The sequence below is a fragment of the Periophthalmus magnuspinnatus genome, chromosome 7, assembly GCF_009829125.3.
Source record: "Periophthalmus magnuspinnatus isolate fPerMag1 chromosome 7, fPerMag1.2.pri, whole genome shotgun sequence".
NCBI lineage: Eukaryota > Metazoa > Chordata > Actinopteri > Gobiiformes > Gobiidae > Periophthalmus > Periophthalmus magnuspinnatus.
Genome location: NC_047132.1, coordinates 18851869 through 18872093, shown reverse-complemented (window position 1 = coordinate 18872093; position 20225 = coordinate 18851869). Strand labels below are relative to the sequence as shown.

General features: G+C 38.4%; 2 protein-coding genes across 3 annotated transcripts; one reads left to right on the top strand and one right to left on the bottom strand.

Annotated features, from left to right (window-relative positions):
• The first annotated feature begins 1054 nt into the window (after positions 1-1054).
• On the top strand, positions 1055-12273 carry atp13a2 (ATPase cation transporting 13A2). Of its 2 annotated transcripts, none has more exons than XM_033969252.2 (29): positions 1055-1252; positions 4228-4304; positions 4614-4781; positions 5283-5341; positions 5419-5488; positions 5554-5633; positions 5737-5814; positions 6031-6100; positions 6174-6308; positions 6391-6457; positions 6725-6856; positions 7150-7311; positions 7390-7500; positions 7585-7631; positions 7698-7886; positions 8220-8426; positions 8629-8730; positions 8813-8957; positions 9059-9170; positions 9239-9363; positions 9639-9814; positions 10000-10092; positions 10156-10235; positions 10321-10473; positions 10546-10642; positions 10862-11085; positions 11161-11312; positions 11530-11702; positions 11980-12273. In XM_033969252.2, exons 1-29 carry the CDS (start codon positions 1240-1242, stop codon positions 12145-12147), a joined length of 3465 nt encoding a protein of 1154 aa, XP_033825143.1. In that variant the 5' UTR covers positions 1055-1239; the 3' UTR covers positions 12148-12273. The 2 variants fall into 2 exon arrangements, with proteins under 2 accessions (XP_033825143.1, XP_055078913.1); XM_055222938.1 differs by lacking the exon at positions 1055-1252 and adding an exon at positions 3544-3587.
• A 495-nt stretch (positions 12274-12768) lies between these two features.
• On the bottom strand, positions 12769-17907 carry szrd1 (SUZ RNA binding domain containing 1). The gene is made up of 4 exons (XM_033969253.2): positions 17790-17907; positions 16686-16735; positions 16075-16344; positions 12769-14294 (listed from the first exon to the last, which is right to left on the bottom strand). The coding sequence occupies exons 1-4, from the start codon at positions 17835-17837 to the stop codon at positions 14177-14179; spliced, it is 486 nt and encodes a 161-aa protein (XP_033825144.1). The 5' UTR covers positions 17838-17907; the 3' UTR covers positions 12769-14176.
• Between the last annotated feature and the right edge of the window lie 2318 nt (positions 17908-20225).

Here is a 20225-nt window from a genome sequence, read left to right as displayed (position 1 = left end):
CACTGATTTATTCCCCGAATTTCGTAGGAATCCGATAATATTGGCGTTTCACCCCTATGATAGGGGGCGCTATAGTGTTCATTTTTATTACAATTAATAATCCATTTTATTAATATCCTCATATCACACGTGTGATGTGAATTTGAGCTGTGTAGACCAATGCATGTGCGTGTCAGACATTTTTAAATGATTTTTTTTGGAGTATTTGCGCCCCTGGTGGCCAAGTGTGAAAAATGACCTATGCCCGTAATATTATTTTTTGGTCCACGTCATTCCCCCAATTTATTTCCCGAATTTCGTAGGAATCTGATAATGTTGGCGTTTCACCCCTATGGTAGGGGGCGCTATAGTATTCATTTTGATTAAAATTAATATTGCATTCCATTCATGCCCCAATCTCGCATATGTGATGTGAATGTGAGCTCTGTAGGGCAATGCCTGTGGTCGTGAGAGGACATCGAAAAAACAGGAAACGAAGGCATATTTCGGTGGCGGCGTACGGGCGAACCGTGTGGAATTTGGAGAAAACGTGGATAACTTTTGAAAACCCATGTGTCTGGATGTGGCATGTGAAATCTGAGCTCATTTGGACCAAAAACCTGAGACTAGTAGCGTTTTGAAAACACGCTGCGAAAAATTTGGCGAATTTTCGATTCAATATAGCCGACTTCCTGTTCGTCCTAGGGCCGCACTATGATTGGCTTTTTTGCTTGACTCCATAAGCTCTATCACTGGTGTGAATGTCGTCAAGCTAAGGCGAAAAATGCATGTCGGCTCCCAATTCATTTTAAAATTTTGAATTTTCTAGGTGGCGCTGTCGAGCCAGTGTGTGTGGGTCATTTTTGTGATGCATATTTTCTTGAATTTTTTGCCAAGCCGGTCGATTTGATACCCCCATGTGAGACTTTTCGTTGACGTTCAGGGGGTGAAAATTGCGATCCCAGGGGGAGAAAAAAAATAATAATAAGAAGAAGAAACCCAGGAAGAACAATGCCCCTCGCCATCACTTCGTGAGTGGCGAGGGCCAATGAAGGTGTTTTTCGCTCTAGACCGAACCCATGAAAAACAGAAACCGTTGTAATTTTGGACCAGGTGACTTCCCGTAGCATCAGGGTTCACTCGTGGATGTTTTGAAAGCAGCCCTCGTGTCGTACGCTTTAACGCTGTTAGTGCAGCTGTCATCAAGACAAATATGCCGTGAATAAAGATGGAGTGAAGGCTGTTTTCTGCTCCACCAGGATGGACAGGCGTGGTAAGTGTGTTAGGACACTCATAAAGTCAACAGAGACACGGAGTGGGGGCTCAGACAGACAGGACACAACACTGTTTGCTAACTGTTAGCAACGAAAGGGGTTGGAGGCTACATTTTTCTAGATATGTAACATCATTATCAGACTGTCAGCATTGTGGCAAAAGTATCAAATAAATCAGTACATTATCTTTGTTAAAATAGCTATCTGTTTACAAGCCTTGTACTTGCACAATGGTGACATTATGTTAAGTTTGCACTAGATTAGATTGAGCACAATGTCATTGTTACTGCACCTGATAAAGTGTATTAATCTGAATATTCTGAATAGCAAACACTTTTAATTAAATTTAATTAATGTTTATTTGCGTGGAATTCAGCTATTACCTCACCATTAGCCGATGTTGCAAAAGAAAAATAAAATCTGTCAACTGGACAAAAGGTTGTAGGATTGGAGATATTTGGCTGCTCATCCAAGCTGCATCTTCAGTTCTGGTCAGATTACTGATGGACACTGCCTTAAATCTATCCAGGTGACAGATTTTTATTTTTTATTTTTTTGCTATGGATCAGACCTGGACGACTGAGGGATTACACACATAGCCAATGTTAGTTTTCCCCTTTATGTTCTTAATCTGGTGCTTTTGCTTATCTGTCTTGTCTGCTCATTACTGCTGAGTCACTTCCCTTTTTAAGGTTGAATCCAAAACCATAGTTGACTAGTAAACTTACAATATTCAGTGGAAAGCCTTCTTGGGAGGTCCTGACTTTTGTACCCTGTTTAGCATGTGGTTGTCCAGCCATCATCAGTGAGCTGCAACATTTGGAGGAACACTACTGTTTTGTGTTATAGGGTCTATTTTGACGTTTCCCTCTCTGGATACTTGGGCCACTATGGTTCGAAATCTAATGAGTCATCATCATCAGGCAGCAGTTTTCACATGATCCTCTTTCTCGGTCATGTGCAGTTGGCCAGACTTTGCCATTTTGTGCAAGAAGTAACCAGACCTGACAACTGCTGAACACAAGTTTATGATCGGATTTCAGTTTCAGTTTCAATTACAATGCAGAATTTACCATCCCCTTCGCTATAAAATCTTTTTGCGAAGAAGAGCATTCAACAGCTCATAGAAGTAAAGCGTAGTACTGCTTACAGTCTGCGCTCTCAGGACTTGTTCCTGCTCTCTGTGCCCAGAGTTCGCACTGAGCTGGGAAAAAAGACTTTTAGACACTCTGCAGCGCAATCTTGGAATGATTTGCAGAGAGACTTGAACTTAAAGGATATGATCTCATTGAACTCATTTAAGAGACTTTTAATTGACTATGAAAGCAAACTTTCAATTTGCAAATGTTTCAATTAGGTCTGATGTTTTATCTTGTGACTGTGTGTGCTGTGTATATGTTTAGTATGAGTATGTCTGTGTCCTGTGCGTGTTTTGCTTCTTGGCCAGGACACTCTTGAAAAAGATTTTTTAATCTCAATGAGTTTTTTTTTTTTATCCTGGTTAAATAAAGGTAAATAAAATAAATATTAGGTAGGTAGGTTAAGTAGTCACATTCCATATTGATACTGTATTCTATATTTACTTTAGTTGCGTTGTTTTTAATCATCACATTCTAGTCTCTGAAACCTAACAAAGGTACCATTTTCAAATAGTTTAGCCTAAAGTTTTGTTCATTTAAATGGGTATTACTCGGACTGTGTTTCCCTTTGTAAGAGATAGGCTTTTTATTGGTAGTTTATGCTAGTTATATGTATATATATACATATACACACTAGTTTATGCTAGTAATTATTAGGGTATGATGTTTCATTCAAGTCTACTTAATGTTGCTTTGTGTGTTTTTTGCTAGATGCTGCAGACTGCATTTCGAGCAGGTCACTGCACTGTTTCTAGGAAAATCCTTAGACTTTTTCTCTGTCCATTTTATAAAAAAATATGTGCTTTACAAAAGCAAAAGAAATTGTGAACAGTGTAGTGTAGCCCGTAGAATATCACAGCCTGTGTGTTGTTTATTATGCGGCTGTTCTAACTGGCTTATAAACTACAACTTGATCACACAGTTTAGGTGACTCAGTTTCGTTTTAGTTTAGCCTGTGCCTGTGGAGTGTGTCCCGGGTGAAACGCCTATTCTAATTTGTAGAGGGGGATGAGCAGAGCCGGTTGAACAGGTATGTCAGCGGCAGGCACTCTCTCCAGTGACCCGGCGGAAATGTACTGCTGCCGCGGAGAGACGGGGCAGCTGCGCAGCTGATTTATGTTTTCTGGTTATATATGTTTCCTCTTCATACTTGAATAAAACTTCGTGTTTAATAAATAACACGTTGAGGAATTACGTAAGTACACTTTAAGATTTTGCTGTGCGGAAATGTCGCGTCATTTTATGTTAGTTGCATAGATGGTTATTAATTGCCTGGTTATAGTTAGTATAGTTTTAAACTTTAACTACTCCTTTATTGCACTGTTAAAGAGCCTCATAATTGTTTAAAGGATATAGATAACAAGTATTTCTTATCTGTGTTTTTGGGTGGCTGGTTATAATTGTATTCTAGTTGCATTCTTTTGACAGTGGGAGTTTTATCCATGTTTCCATTTGTTTTGAAATTAGACTACAAATCTGATTATAAAAATGTTCAAATCATCAGGGTTGGGTAAAAACTCCCCTCAAGAAAAGATGCCTTGTATTTACACAGCACTTCCTATACAGAAAGCATTTTAAAAAAAATGGCTTTCCATATAGTAGTGTGAATTACTACTGTCTAATTTTATTGATAAATCAGAAAATTAATTTATATTTTAATTGGAAAGACATTTTCTTTAACTTTAGTTTTGGCAATTGTGTTTTTGCTTGTTATATAGTTATTTATACACACACACAGATAAGTTATATGCTCACAGTATGCAAATTTTGAGTGGACTTGTTTACATACTAGTTATGTATTTACTCATTATTTATGTGTGGAATTTGTTCTGCAGGCAGCCGAGGGGAGCCCCCAAGTGAGCTGCCCACTCCCTGTGCTCACTGCCCTCTGCTCTGTCCTGATTCACATATGGTAAGCATTTTTCAGGTTGCATGTTCAAAATTGTTTTTTTGTCATGATAGTAACACTTCAAACTTGATTTCAGCACTCAAAGGCTTCATACTCATTTTTATAATTAAAAATACAACGTCCAACTTGATCCTGTTTATGACATTTTTTCAGTACCTTCTCAAATGTGTATCATAATTAAATAGTATTTTAATAGCAATTCATGTCTGGGATACATTTTTATTGACAACCCTAGTTCATAGTCAGTGTATAGAGTTATCTTGCATCTGGGAATGTCTTTATTTTCTTAACGTAATAATAATCTCTTTGCAGGATGCGCGGGGCTACAAGTGGGTGCGATGGCGTGTGTGGTTGTGCCGGGTGCTGGCTTTATTGACCGGGGGCCTCCTGGCCTTGTTGTTTTACTGGCGCCCACGGCTGGGGGTCCTTGCTCGCGGTTCTCCCTGTCCCTTGGCAATGGCTGATGTACTCCTCATACAAGTAAAGCCATTCTTACTCAGACATGATACCAAGTTTTACTTGGATATCATGGTAGTAGCATCTACAGTCAGCATAAAAGTGAGAATGTGAAATATGAATGCTTACTTTTACAGAAACATCTCATGGAAGTGCTGTTTTGTCAAGCCCAATGAACTGCATGTCTAATTCTTAACAATCAAAGTTGATTATTTAATGCTTCAACATTTAGTAGATTGCCATGGCTTAGCTATTTTAAGGTTCAATGAAAATGATGAACAACTGTATTTTTAGATGTGTGAGATTTTAGTCTCTGAAGAATGATCTTGTCCCTCTCTTGTCCTCCCCTAAATAATAATAGCAAACACAACACAATTAAATACATTTTAACAATACACAAACAGCAGTAATTACACAGTTGGTCTAGCAGCCTGAAACTGGCCTGTGTGGCATTTTTAACAAGCATTTTCTTCTCTTTTTTTTTTTTAGTTTGGTCTAATATATGTGACATATATGTTTCCTCAGGACAGTGGTAACAAGCAGCATGTAGTGAAAGTTCACACTGAAGAAATGGAGGAAGGAAGGTCAGCTATAATCACACCTAATTATTTCTGATGTATCTGGACAAATGCTTGTGACAAATGTGGTCTGTGTCTTTTAGTTGGGAGATGTTGGGAGAATTGGATGACAATGAGTCAAGAGACACTGTTCAGTTGTATCAGCAGGACCAGGTACAGAAAATGTTGAGTTGTTTATACTTGGAAATATCTGTAAGTATTGTTTTGTTGTCTTTTAGAAAACGCTGCTGCGCTACTACATTCTTGATGGACTGCGATATGTGTGGCTGGACAGAAAGGAATCGTTCGTTCGCGTTAGGTATTGGCTCACATTTGTCACCATTATACTGTTACTTCCCTGTCATTTTGTATTGTTTTTGTTGCTCTTATTTCACAAAAGGATATATATGTTTTCTTTCTAGTATCCTCAATGAGGATTGGACATGCCAGGATCTGCATGGCTTCCAAAAAGGGCTGAGCCCTCAGGAGCAAATTTTCAGGTAAAAGTGAGACAGCTGTGTATATACATGGTTACTGTGAGGAGGCTAACTAAATGTACATTTTATTAAAGTTATTGTTCTAATTTATTCTTGTAAGTGGTGTACACTTTGCCTAGACAATGATATTTGATGTGTCAAATATGTAGCTAGCTACATAAAATCCAAAAATGTAAGTCACCCAAAGCACTTTTCAACCTCTCGCAACTTCTCTCTCAGGAGACGAGTATATGGTTCCAACCTTATAGATGTGCCTGTTAAGTCTTACATCCAACTTCTGTTTGAAGAGGTATTGTAATTGTATCATGTCGAATAATATTTTAGTAAAAAGAATGTCTTATATCTGTCCCTTTCTCTTTCAGGTTCTGAATCCTTTTTACATTTTCCAGTTAGCCAGCATCATCCTGTGGATGTCTGATCACTATTATTATTATGCTGTATGTATAATTGTGATCTCCCTAATCTCCATTGGCGTTTCACTATATGAGATCCGCAAGGTATGCTCATAATAAGAATTAAATAATGGATATATTTATTATTATAATGAATAACTTTACTAGCTTCTCATGGTCTTTTCAGCAAAGTGTTACTCTTCACAACATGGCTCGTCTGGTTGTGGATGTTAAGATCCGCAAAAGCTCAGGAGGTGAGACAGTGTTACAACATAGAGGAAAATTAAACCCCGGATAGGGTATAACGCAATAGTAAACTTGTAGTAGTATCATTATACACAAATGATGAAAAACCTTATGTACAAAATGCATTGTAATTGCAACACTAACACAATCCAATACTAATGATGGCAACATGGGTTAAAACCACATAAGACGGATAACCCTGAAGTCACAATGGCTGTGAGATGCAGTGTGTTAAAATGATTTGTAAAAGAATGTTAATGATAGGCTTTTGTCAGAGGAGCAGATTGTGAGCTCAGTGGACTTGGTTCCTGGAGACTGTGTGCTCATCCCCGCTGAGGGCCTGCTTCTACCCTGTGATGCTGCCCTGCTGTCTGGGGAATGTCTGGTCAATGAGAGCATGCTCACAGGTAATCATCTGTTGGGACTGGAGTTACACTAATGACAACAACATAAACATTCATTACTTGGCACATATGGTGGTACATGCAAGTTAAGATGAGAAGATTACTTTTATTTATTCTACAATGGGGAAACTGGATGGGGAACTTTATTTTTACTATGTCCTGTTTATGAACAGTGTCTCCTCATTAACAGTCACGGTTTTTAGTTTAGTTTATAGTACCAGGTAAATGATTTGGGTATAGCTGTGTAGTACTGTACAGGCTACTATACTATGTACTATACTATGAACTGTTTTTAGGTGAGAGCGTTCCTGTTTTAAAAACACCTCTGCCTGCTGGAGATCAGAGATACAATTCTGAAACAGAGCGTCGATACACACTGTTCTGTGGCACGCAAGTCATCCAGGGAAAAGGAGGAGGGCTGGAGGGCAGTCCGGCGGTTGCCGTAGTCACCAGCACTGGTATATTCATGCACTGTACCAACATGTTGAAATTGCTGTCCATCAAAAGTGAACCATGCTCTCAAACTGTTTCTGCAGGATTTTTCACAGCCAAAGGGAATTTGGTGAGCTCCATTTTGTATCCTCAGGATTCAGACTTTCGCTTCAATCGAGATGCTTCCAAGTTTCTCCTCTTTCTGGGTGTAATAGGTAAGAAATAAAAGTGCTGTAGTTTTCCCCTCATCTGTTGCTTTTGCCTTCATGTTTAAATTTTGGATGTATCTTTTATTTTAGCATGCATGGGAACTATTTATAGCATTCTCCTATTCATCAAATACAATGTAAGTGTCAACTAAAATAATATTGTCATTCTTGCAGTCCATTGACGTCTCATTCGTTCTGCTCAGGCCTCTCTGAAGGACATATTTGTGCGGTCCCTGGACATTGTGACCATCGTGGTGCCCCCTGCTCTGCCTGCTGCCATCACTACAGCTACTATTTATGCCCAAAAGCGACTCAAGAATCTGAACGTCTTCTGCATCAGCCCTCCTCGTATTAACATCAGCGGCAAGGTGTCTGTTTTCTGCTTTGACAAGGTAAATGTCAACTTAAGCAGTGTTGAGTTGCTCATAGATTATTTGTTTATTAGCATTTCCAAGTCATTAGCATTTGACAGTGGCTATTCCTCCTGGGGTCATAAAAGCATATTCTACTAAATGTTTTCTGTACTGCTTAAAATTAACTAGCAATAACTCTTATAAATCAAAAGCAGAACTGTAATCTATAAATACAGCTCTAACTAAAATAATGTTGTTTAAACAAAAATTTTAAACATGGTGTGAATGGTGTGAATATTGTCCTTCAATAATTGTTTTACATTCAGTAATAATTTTTACTAGGTAGTGACTACTATTAATTGTGCCCCCCAGACTGGAACTTTAACAGAAGACGGTCTGGATGTGTGGGGTATAATGGAGGGCAATAGTGTTGGTTTTTCTGAGCTAGTCCCCGACCCCTCCCTCCTTCACCCGGGGCCTATGCTTTCAGCTCTGGCTTGTTGCCACACTCTCACTTTGCTGCATGGGAACCCTGTAGGAGACCCTCTGGAGCTCAAGATGGTAGAATCTACTGGCTGGGTAATTATTTTTAATTCAGATGTTTTGTTTATTCTGTGCATATCCAATACAAATGTTACAAATTATGCATGTCCAAAGGGTCCAATAAACCAGCAACAAGAATATTAGTACATTTTCATTCTTTAAAATTGAACTGATGAATAATAAGGGCTAAAATCTGAAACTATATAACTCATTTGTACATTCAATATCTATTTTGCAGACTCTGGATGAGCCTCTTGGGAACAGACATACTACTGATTCTGAGTTTGGAGGTCATAGAATTCTGGCAATGATGAATCCTCCCTCACAAAAGCACACAACTGTATGAGTTCCCATTACAATAAAACCACATCTTTGAGCAACAGTGGCAGTTCTTTAACTTGCTCCATGTATTTTGTGTCCAGGCTCTGGCCATTGTCCGGCGCTTTGCTTTCAGCTCAGCCCTTCAGAGGATGAGTGTGGTGACTGTGACCCCAGGGAGACAGTCAGTGGTAGCTTTTCTCAAAGGGTCTCCAGAGATGGTGGCGAGCCTTTGCAAAGAGGAAACTGGTCAGTAACTTTACTTTTGTTTTCATGTTCAGTGTTAAATTGAATTAAATTGATTCATATTAATAAACTACTATAAGCAATTGTTCCCCTTTTTGATTCAGTGCCGGCACAGTTTACCACCACATTGTCGAAATTCTCCAAGGATGGGTTAAGGGTTCTTGCACTTGGCTATAAACCAATAGCTTTAGATATGGACTTAAATACCATTCAACGGTGAGTCAAGAATGTTTCTTTTTTTAAATGTGCAAAGACATTAATCCAGTGATGTGTTTACTCCATAGAGAGGAAGTAGAGAAAGACCTGCACTTCCTGGGCCTGCTGATGATGAAGAACCTAGTGAAAACAGAGACTCCTGGTGTCATCAACATGCTCAAGCTGGCCTGTCTGCGGACCATTATGGTCACAGGTATGCTATATTAATCCTTTATTTTTATTATCTTCATATGGAAACTATGGTATTATTGTTTTTAAGGTATACTTTCCTTACATTTTTGTTGTGAATTGGGATCATGTATCACTGAAGCATATTTACACTGCTTTGTAAGACTAATTAATTATTATTTAACTCTTTTCTGATCACCACCAATACCACATACCACAATCTTACACCGTTGTATCTTCCAGTTCTCTTTGTCTTAGGACTCAGTCCATTACACTTACAACTGTACCCTATCCTTGCAGGTGATAACATATTAACTGCAGTGAATGTTGCAAAGAACTGTGGAATGATTGGATCTGATGAGAGAGTGATCTTTGTCAAAGCTTCGCCCCACACTCCCCAGTCTCGCCCCACCCTGAGGTACAGCCTAGAGGACGATGGCGCTGCTGCTCAGGACAATGTAGAAGTCATCACACATGTAGGTCTCTTCACCCAGGGCAGGCAAACATTTTTTTTATATATATATATATATATATATGTGTGTGTGGTAATGGTGCTTTATAATATTTTATCTCAATGAAAATGATGCGCAGAAGAAGAATACAAAGTGTAGCTCTAAAGAGACCAGTGGATTGACCTGTTTTTATTCTGGTCTGTTGTCAGGGCCTCTATCAGAGTGGGTACAACTATCACTTAGCCATCAATGGCAAGTCATTCGCTGCCCTTAGTGACTACTTTCCAGAGGAACTACCTAAGGTAAGGACACATAATTACAAACACCATTCAGAAAAAGGAGCTTACATTTGATGGTTTTTATAGGTTTTAATGAGGACTACAGTTTTTGCTCGCATGGCTCCGAATCAAAAAACCCAGCTGGTGAAGGAATTACGAAAACTTAAGTGAGTTGCATCTGCACTACATCATTGCACAAGCTAATTTGTGCTTTTAAACCACAGTACATAACTTGAGCTATTTGCCACATAGGTATAGGGTGGGCATGTGTGGAGATGGAGCCAATGATTGTGGGGCTCTGAGAGCTGCTGATGTGGGCATCTCTCTGTCTGAGGCAGAGGCATCTGTGGCTTCACCATTCACCTCCAAGATCCAGAACATCAGCTGTGTCCCTCTGCTCATCAGGTCAGAGAACACCTTAGTGTAGGTGGTGTGGACGGTACAGTATCATGTCTAACTACATGTGTCTGTGTGCAGGGAAGGGCGCTGTTCTCTGGTCACATCCTTTAGTCTCTTCAGATATGTGGCCATGTACAGCCTCATTCAGTTCTGCTCTGTCCTCATTCTCTACACAGTAAGCGCTCACACTCATTTTGTCATGTCTGTGAAATGTTAAGCCTAGAACTGTCAACAGAGTGCCCCACCACATACCTATTTTTTTGGTTTATGGTTTATTTGTTTAGATAGAAAAAAATATACTAGTTTGAATTAACTGTAGTTTGTGGTTTCAATTCCAGTTTGCTGCGCTGTGTTTCTATAAATAACTGTTGTAATTTTTTGTGTGTGTATCCAGATGAGAACAAACCTGGCAGACTTGCAGTTCCTGTTCTTTGACTTGGTTCTTGTTACTGTTCTGGCTATTGTAATGGGGAAAGGAGGCCCAAGCAATGCCCTCCATACAAGCAGACCTCCAGCTAGTTTGTGGTCTCTCCCAGTCCTGGGCAGCCTCCTGATCCACACCTTGCTTATCATCCTGGGACAGACGGGAGTAATTCTCTTTACTAGAGCACAGGACTGGTCAGTACAATTCCAAACTGTACAAACAGACTCCATTAGTCACAGTAAAGCTTATATCTTGTGTGCCTTCCATAGGTATGTCCCTCTCAATGGAACTACACCTGGCGAAAATAACTGGCCCAACATTGAAGACACCAGTTTGTTTGCAGTGTCTGGTTTCCAATACATCTTTATGGCTGTAGTTGTCACCAAGGCCCATCCTCACAAGAAACCTCTCTACCATAATGGTGGTGTATTGTATTTGGCTTTTTACGTTAAAAAAAAGTGCTGCTGAAATGTCACTTTACTATGTGAAGGTCCTTTTTTATTATGAGGCACAAGAACATTTTGTACAAAGGAGATGGTGGTATTTCATCAAGTAGCCTCCACTATAAAAAACAAAAACAAAAAACATAAGGTTGTATGTGTATTGTTTAGCGATCTAAATGTGATTTGTGTGTGCAGGGTGGTTCCTGATACTGCTGGTGCTCTTCTCTGGACTCATGATCTGGCTGGTTATGTACCCTTTGCCTTTTGTAAGAGTGCTGTTATCTCTGTACAATGTGGAGGACATGAGCTTCAAGTTTGTGCTCGTCGGTTTCTCTGCCCTCAACTTCTTCACCTGTTTATTGATGGAAGTAAGTGAAATTTAAATGTAATCAAATACAACAAAACGTACTATGTATTAACAAAGTGATTTCTTCCACATCAAAGTTGTTGCTCATTTTCCTCAGACATTGTGTGGTATGGGGTCCTGATTGTTTCTAGAGACATTTCCATTGAATAGTGACAAGGAGTTTACTTTCAAATTAAAATCCAAATGCTAATAAATGTATTAAATATGATCATGGCTTTACCTAACAAGCTGAATTCTCAGCCATTAGAAGTCTGAACACTGTCCTTGTGTTGTTTCAGATGTTGATAGACCTGGGTCTTCTAAACTCTCTGCGTCTGCTGCGTGGGAGACGTCAGTCCAAGAAACCATACAAACGGCTAGACTCTCAGCTCTCCGAGTCTTCATCATGGCCACCCTTAAACCAGACCCTGTTGCCCAGCCACAACATAGTCCGACTTCTAAGCTAGCATTCATTCTACTCAATCAAGGACTTGAGCAAGTATTCTATTGCTTGCACCAAACTGGCCTTTTACACTTGCAGATTTATGTATTATTGGATGAATAAAGTTATTTTTTTGTTTAAAGAACACAAATGCTTTCTTCTGGTATACACGCAAAGATTGTAAACCAAAATATTGACCTAAAACGGCTTAATAGAAACAGTTCTATTGACTTGTTAAAAATGCGATGCACATTAACTGGGAGTGTACACGTATCACAGTGCAAAGACATGGGTGGGGATAGGTGAAAGAAGCAAACTGAAAAATTCCAAGTACTAATTCCTCAAACAAGCATAAATCAGCCCAAGTATGCGGACAATGAGGGAAAACCATTATTACATAGTTAAGCTCATTAAAGTTGACTTTACAGAATAAATTATGCATTAATTGGAGGCAGAATGAAGATACTGTATGACTAAAACTGGGTCAGGCTGAATATTTTATAAAATGTAAAATAGTAATCCTACATAATTCTGTAAAGTATTTAGCAGAATTTACCTTTTTTTTAATGCACAACCATAATTTCCACAAAAGAACCAAACAGTGGGCCAAATCTTCACTAGTTTCCCAAAGAATTACTCATCACAACTGTTGCAAATTATTTTATTAAATCATTATGTACAGGCAGTTTGTGTTTTCACTCAGAGCTCGTATCCTGCTGCTGGATTTCCTAAACTGAAAATTGCCAGTATTATTCTGAGATCTGATTTTAAACAACTACAGCAAAATTAAACACCAGTAAGTAGGTGTGACACAGGAGGCACAAGCTTAAGTCAACCATCACAATTGTTTTCTACTGACAATGTGCACCACTCAGTATGGCTTTAAGATTCTACACTGAACTAAATGCCAGGTGCATAAGTGAACCACATTCCAATATGGATACAGGTACATGGTTTGGTGGAGAAGGGATACAGCCGGGGCCAAGCTTTCCATTGGCTTTTTAGGCGTTCAAAAATACAATCTTTGTTCATTCATTCAATCACTTGTGCCTGAGATCCTACGTACATAAATGACAGGTGTGATGTTTATTGCAACAAAAATATGAAGACACAAATTCATTCCTGACCCTAAAGCCACCTTTCAATCTGATTCAACCCACAGAGGCTGAATGTACATTTAAAATGATTTTGGATTAAAACAACATCATTCATACAAAAAGCAAAAGCCATTCAAAAATCCATCTAAATGTCAATTTTGACTTTAAATAGAAATTAAAAATCTGGGCAACACGGCTAAAAAAAGCTTTAAAAAAACAACGTAAACAAAAGTCAACATTACTTACAACTTGACACACAACCATCACCTTTGATTAAAAATGGCATTGCTAGAGATACACTGACAACATTTGCAAAGAAATCTGAGTTTAAGAATGACCATAAGCTCTTCAGTTATAACCCCATGGCCTTGCTTTATAAAGATGTACAATATTCTAAAAGTTCACATGTTTTGCTAATATCACACAGTCTTACTAGAATAAATACTGTTCAAAAGTGCACAGTATTAGAAAAACATGCAAAAACAACATTTGGAGTTCCACTAAATAGTTTTTGGAGAAACAAAATCCTTTAAGCCATGTGGGGCTGAAAAGAAACTTTGGAATCAATTAAGACTACAAAGCATAGTGTAGAAGGCATTTGTTACTTGAATCTGTTACATTGACCCATTCTGCTATTGCAAATTAAAATCCATGTATCAGTGCATCCCTAGTAGAGAAAAGAAACAAAACGGTGAGAAGTGATGTGAGATTATTGCTGTCAAGCACCCGCCCAGCCCACGTCCAATTTACTTTAAAAGTCTTGCTTGTCGTTTGGAGGGTGCCTGAAGGCGCCAGGGGCACTTCTTAAAGGGATCATCATCACAGTGAGTCCTCATCACAGTGTTCACAGACTGGAAATGGGGAAGAAGAGGACGGCTCCCCCTGCTGTTCAGAGGAGGAAGTACACAGTCTTTGGGGTGGATCTCCCCCCTCCGCTGAACAGCTCCTGTGGCCCGTTTATCTGTGCTGCCTGAAACCCTGGGTGCCATCCGGACCAACTGGCTGGCGCACTGTGTGGTTGTTTGATCGGGAGTCCTCTGAAGGCAGTGTTGAGTTATTATTGCGCCCCGATTTGCTGAAAGAATAGAATAGATTTTAAAATAAAAAACACGGCAAAAAAATAGAACAGTAAAACACAGAAAATGCATATTAGAGATTTTGTTAACAAAGCAGAACTGAATGATATGGTAATCTTCATCATGAATCATGTTTTTCCACTGTACTGAGACTAGGAGAGTTAACCATTGTACCATAATGTCATAGATGCTACATCAGATGTACAAGATGTCTTTGCACTTTAAATAACCCACCATTTCCAAACATGACACATAATATGAGGAAATGTGAGACAGAACAGTGGAGATATGATTTTCACAATAATTTTGACTCATTTTAGAATACTATACTGTGCAATTATCTTATAGATGTTTGTTGCACCAGTTATAAACATTTATATATTATTATATAAATATTAATATTATTTGTATTAAAAAAAAATAACTCTGCGATACAATCATTTGTTATTTTTATGACCATGTGAAAGCATACAGCCGCCTTCACCTGCTTTTTTGCTCTTCTACTTCCATTTGAACAAGGGAAGGGTGATATAGTTGTTCCAGTATCGGCTGATTCTTTGATATTGTTCCGATTCTTCAATATCAGCTGATGTCAATACCAATATGTTTTTTGCGCTGCCCCACTCCACGTGTGCCGTTTTTGAAGAGACTAATAAGTCAACAATGGAAATATAAGAACATTATATGGCTGTATGTTCACACAGACATGTAACAAATTACTTTATATTCCAGTAAATACATTTTGTTGGTGAAATGTTAATTTGTGATTGTTATTTTAGCTTAAGATAGTGGGTCTTGCTATGAATTTTAAAAGCTAATTATTGGTATCTGCAAATATCGGTAATGTGGCATATCGGTATCAGCTCATCAGCCAATTCTTTTGAACTCTCTAGTCTTTTAATGCCTCTGATGCACTGAGAACAAACTGGAAATGACACAGTGGAACACCTAAAAATATATATTGTTGCAAAATGTCTGGGAACAGACCAATAATACAATGTTCCCTAGTTCTAGTCCCTATTTTTTTTTTTTTTTAAATCGCAAAACATTTTAACTGGGATTTAACTGCTTTAGAGTCACGGTGTCAGCAGCATTAAGTGCTCTTTAATATTGTCATTTATGGTAATGTTTCTTTTAAAAAATCCATGAATCCTCACCAAACACACACTGTAATGAGAGTTCAGATCAGACAATGCATGCTACTTGTTAAGGGGTGGTATTTTTTTTACCTTTATGAGGTATTAACTGCTAACACATAATATATTTACATAACTATATTACCTTTTATTGTGTTGAAAATGCTATATTCACAGAAAACAACATATTAACGTGTTTTATAAGTTTCAGTGGCGTTTTTCTGAGCCCCCTCTCCCTTTGCACTATACGCAAAGTCACTCCGTCTTCAGAGTGATATCACAACACAATCATCTTGCATGCCGCTAATGAAACTACTGCACATTGCATCAGGCTTGTCAAGTTGTTGTGTACAGTTTTGTATCATGCTTTGTACATTTATGGACAATTGTTGTGTGGGAGGTTTTAGATGGCATCTAAAACCTCTTCAGGCATGTTTTTGATGAGGGAAAAGATGTTGTAACATGGTAGTAAGCTCCAAATAAATACATCAATTTTGCAAAATACTCCCTCTTTAAGTTACAGGCCACAAATATAGGCCTTTTTAACATGCTCCATCCATCCTTACTGACTCAAATCAATTTACATAATATATGAAGCTTAGCTTTCATTTTGTTGACACTTAGAACAGAGCCTGGGCTTTACCGGTCAGTGCTGGCCTTGTCCTGAGGGGGGTCTTCGGGGCAGGCACTTCCCAGTATTCTCTTGCGGGCCTCTGCATACTCAGCCTCGCGCTGAGCCAGGGACTTCACCTGTGGAGTGGGCCGGCTCTGGTTCAGGGGGGAGCCTATCGTCCCATTGTTTGTGGGTCTTTTCAAGATGCGAATCTGAGGAGGGGGGGCTGATGGCTGAGATTCATCCTGTATCACCATTGCAGCCCGCAGAGGAGACCTCGTTGAACCGATACTGGACTCCCTACACAAAACATAATATTTTACAAAAAAATACACTATTTGAATTTGTTTCACTGCACTCTCCTAATTTCACTAAAATGTACATTCACTGCACACGTTAATATCCCAATTCATAAACAATTTCACACTTTTTTCAAGCTCCAGCATCAAACTAACTAAAATATAAATTGATATAATGACAGAAAAAACTTTTCAAAACCTTTTCCTTTGAAATAAATTGCATTACAAATATTGATTATCTGTGAACCTTGGCATCAAACCCAAAGCACACTAAATGTGTTTGGAGTGGACAGTGATGCAATCACCAAATTCATATATGGGTCAGGCATGGTTTGTTCTTACTTTTCTCTCTGGGCGATCCTGAGCTTCTCCTCTAACCGTCTTTCCATTTCCTAAAGGGAAGAATTAACCTCATGTTAACATAATGAGCACCAGAACATGTGTTAACAGCAGTACACAAACAAGGTAAGTGCAGCAGGTTATTAGGCAAGTGCATGAGCCCATGGAAAGCTGGGTTCTGTTTCAGGCTATTTATACATGTGCAGGACAGCTGCCAAGTCACAACACAGTCACTTAGCCAACATTGAGCATGTGACGTAGACGTAATTTACTGTAAGACCGTGTTAACAATGTTTAGGTAAAGTTAGGTTGAAGATTAGGTTCACAGTTTTCACCACTTCAAATAATTAAATATGATAAAATATTATACATTTAGACAGCATCCAAGTTTCTGTAATTTAGAGTTTAACACTTAATTTACTGTTTAGAACGATAGCACACTTAGTATAAGACTTAATAGTTACTGTCCGTAGTATTACCTGAAGAAACAATGCGCTCTACACAAATGCCATAAAATAGCCAACATGTTTGTAGTAGTTTCCTTATTCAAGCAGTCTGCCATAAGCCTTGTCACAACTTTCACTACTATAAAACGAAACAAAAAATATATGAAAAATAACAAACACAGAAATGAACAATACTAAACTAGACATAACCCTCCAAATAATTCATAGGTAATTAAATTATCACACTCGAACCAAAATATTGTTTAACTGCAGCACTGTCATAAAATTATAATCTATTGAACTGTCTTGCTAAATTTATGCTAACTTGGGCTAACATCAGTGTAGCATTTCACTGAACCAAGACTTTACTCTCACCCGGTTCGTGCAACTTAAAATGGCTACTAGCCTAAGACCCGCGAAAAATATTCAGGGCATGTTATTGCAGTATAATGTCAATAACCATACCTCAGTGTCATTTATGCTTGGTATGATCAACTTTAACCGACCAAGTTTCCTTATGCTATCGTTAGCTTTAGCCACATTGTTAGCCATTAAATCAAAAATCTAGAAACGCACTGGGCGTTTGTGTTCTAATAATTTAAGATTTAAATAAAAATCAAAACTACTTAAGTTCACAATAGTAAGTGCTTTTTACATTTACCCCACTATCAGCCGCTTCTTCCCAACTTTCGGCGACCTCCTCATCCATGTTTCATGTTGCTCGCTCAGACGCAGACACGCTGCGGGCTGTGGGCGGGGCGTGTGAAGCTGTTGCCCCGCCTCCTCTCGGCTACGCTCTGTGACGTCACTCTGACGGAATTCCCCGCTTGTCCAGGCTACCCCATCTCTATCATTTATACAGTGGGTAAATCCAAGGTGAATAAATACACGAGACCTCCCGCTGATACACTGTAATGAGTACTCCACTACACGAAGGCAACAACAGCCTTTATGAACAACTTTATGAACTCAAATTGTGGTATGACATTTATTATTATTCTCCTTAAGAATGAATAGTGATCTGTAGGCTATATGTAAGGATTTTGTAGCCTATTTTCTGAAATGCACCGTTTGTCTTATTGTAGTGGCAAGGTGCATTCAAACCTAGCACATGGTTATTATTTTTAATATATGACCTATTAAACTGGATACGCCACAGCAAACCTGCAAAAATATGACTATTTTTTAGAGCGTATCATGCCTATAACTGATTAAGTCATAGGCTATAATCGTATGAAAGTATACCAGGCAATGTGTTATTAAATAAGTTATACACAGATTACATTTAAGGCTGGTTAGCCACTTTATGACCAAGTAGTTATACAAAATCAGAAAACCAATGATGCATTTATTTATTTATTTGACAATTACAGTGCAGTCAGACATAGTTACAAACCAAAGCTTGCAACTGATAGACTGTAAAGCAAATGCTATTTTCAACTTCTGTCCCTGGTTGGGCATTTCTCACCTGTATAACGTGATATAAAACACATTAAAATTCAACTAAAAAAATACATGCCATAGCTACATATTCGTAAATTGCCCACAAAACCTGGAAATTAATCTCCTGAATTTGACCAGAGTGTCTTACTGGACAATAGATCCAGTTCAGAGCTAATTCTATCCAGGAAATTTACATCATTGGGGGGTTGATGGGGAGAAGCATCCCTGGAGTAGAAAACAAACACATGAAGAAAATGCAAATTCAAGGCAGGCAATCCAATCCAAAAAACAGACTGAAGGAAGGAAAGAAGCCGATCAGCTAAAAGTCTTTATCATTTATTCACAGCTTAAAAAATATAGTATTCATATTTAAAGGTCCTATATTACACTAAATTGACTCTTGTGAGTTTTAAGCCATGTTAGAATGCTGTAGCCTTGCAACAAAACATACCTGGAGTTGTGTTTTGTTTTCATTCACACACGTTTGAGTAACCCTTTATTAGTCTATCTACATCTCCAAAGTGGAAAATGTTAATGCCATGTCATGAAGCGCTAGTTTTCACATTAACAGCTACCTTTTACCTTTTGTTCAGTAAAGCTAGGCAATTCTAGGGCTGAAATTATCCAAATGATTCTCGCGAAAATATATAGGATTTAAAATTGTATTGTATTATCACATGACATCACAAGGAGGAACAACTGTCTTCTGTTTGAGAGAAGAAGACAGCCTAAATATGCAGGGTTTTTTGTGTTAAACTTGTGTGAATGAAACAAAACACAACTCCCATTATGTTTTTGATGAGGAAACAACATTATAACATAGATCAGAAAATAGCGTAATATAGCCCCTTTGACATTATTAGTTATATGAACTGGATGACAAATTGAATTCTTAGACTCCACACTTGTGCACGTAGAATCCTGTCACATATCCGAGGATGTAGAGGGAGAGAAGAGCAGCCAGAGCTCCAGCAGCCTTCACAGCAACTCCAGCACTGCCCACACACACACGGCTGTACATTCTAAAGACAAAGTACTGTCATGTACTACTTTTTATTTGTGCTTTTAACACATTGTTCTTCCAAGAAGTTGTATCAGATTGCAAAGGCAAAAATAAAAAAAATAAACATTATTTTACAATAGTTGTTTGATCACACCAGTCAACGCATGTTAGCATGTCTTCTATACTTCTATCTCTTCAGCTATAAGTTCATAGTTTTACTGTTTACTGATTAAAATAGCCTAGCAATATATTGTACATATTTTGTTTGATTACATCTGATCACAACTGAAACAAAAAGCAACCATTGCAACTATTGACAATAAAGAAACTGTCTTTTTTTTTTTTTTAAGAGACTCTTGTATTTCTGCTGTGGTCTCACCTAGTCAGAGAGGACTGTCCTGCCTCCACGTCCACATTGATGTTGTCCTCGTTCCAGCGATCATACTGCACTCTCGCTCCTGTGTTAGACTCCATATAGACGGGACAATACAGATGTCCTCCTGCTGCCCCAATCACTCTTCAGCCACTTAGTACTGATTAAAAAGGAATATGTTAAACCAGCACCATGTAACTTTCTGGAGGTGGGACATCACCCGTATGATTCCATGGAAATATAAAGTTAAAACCATACTTTGGACCATTCTCCATGAG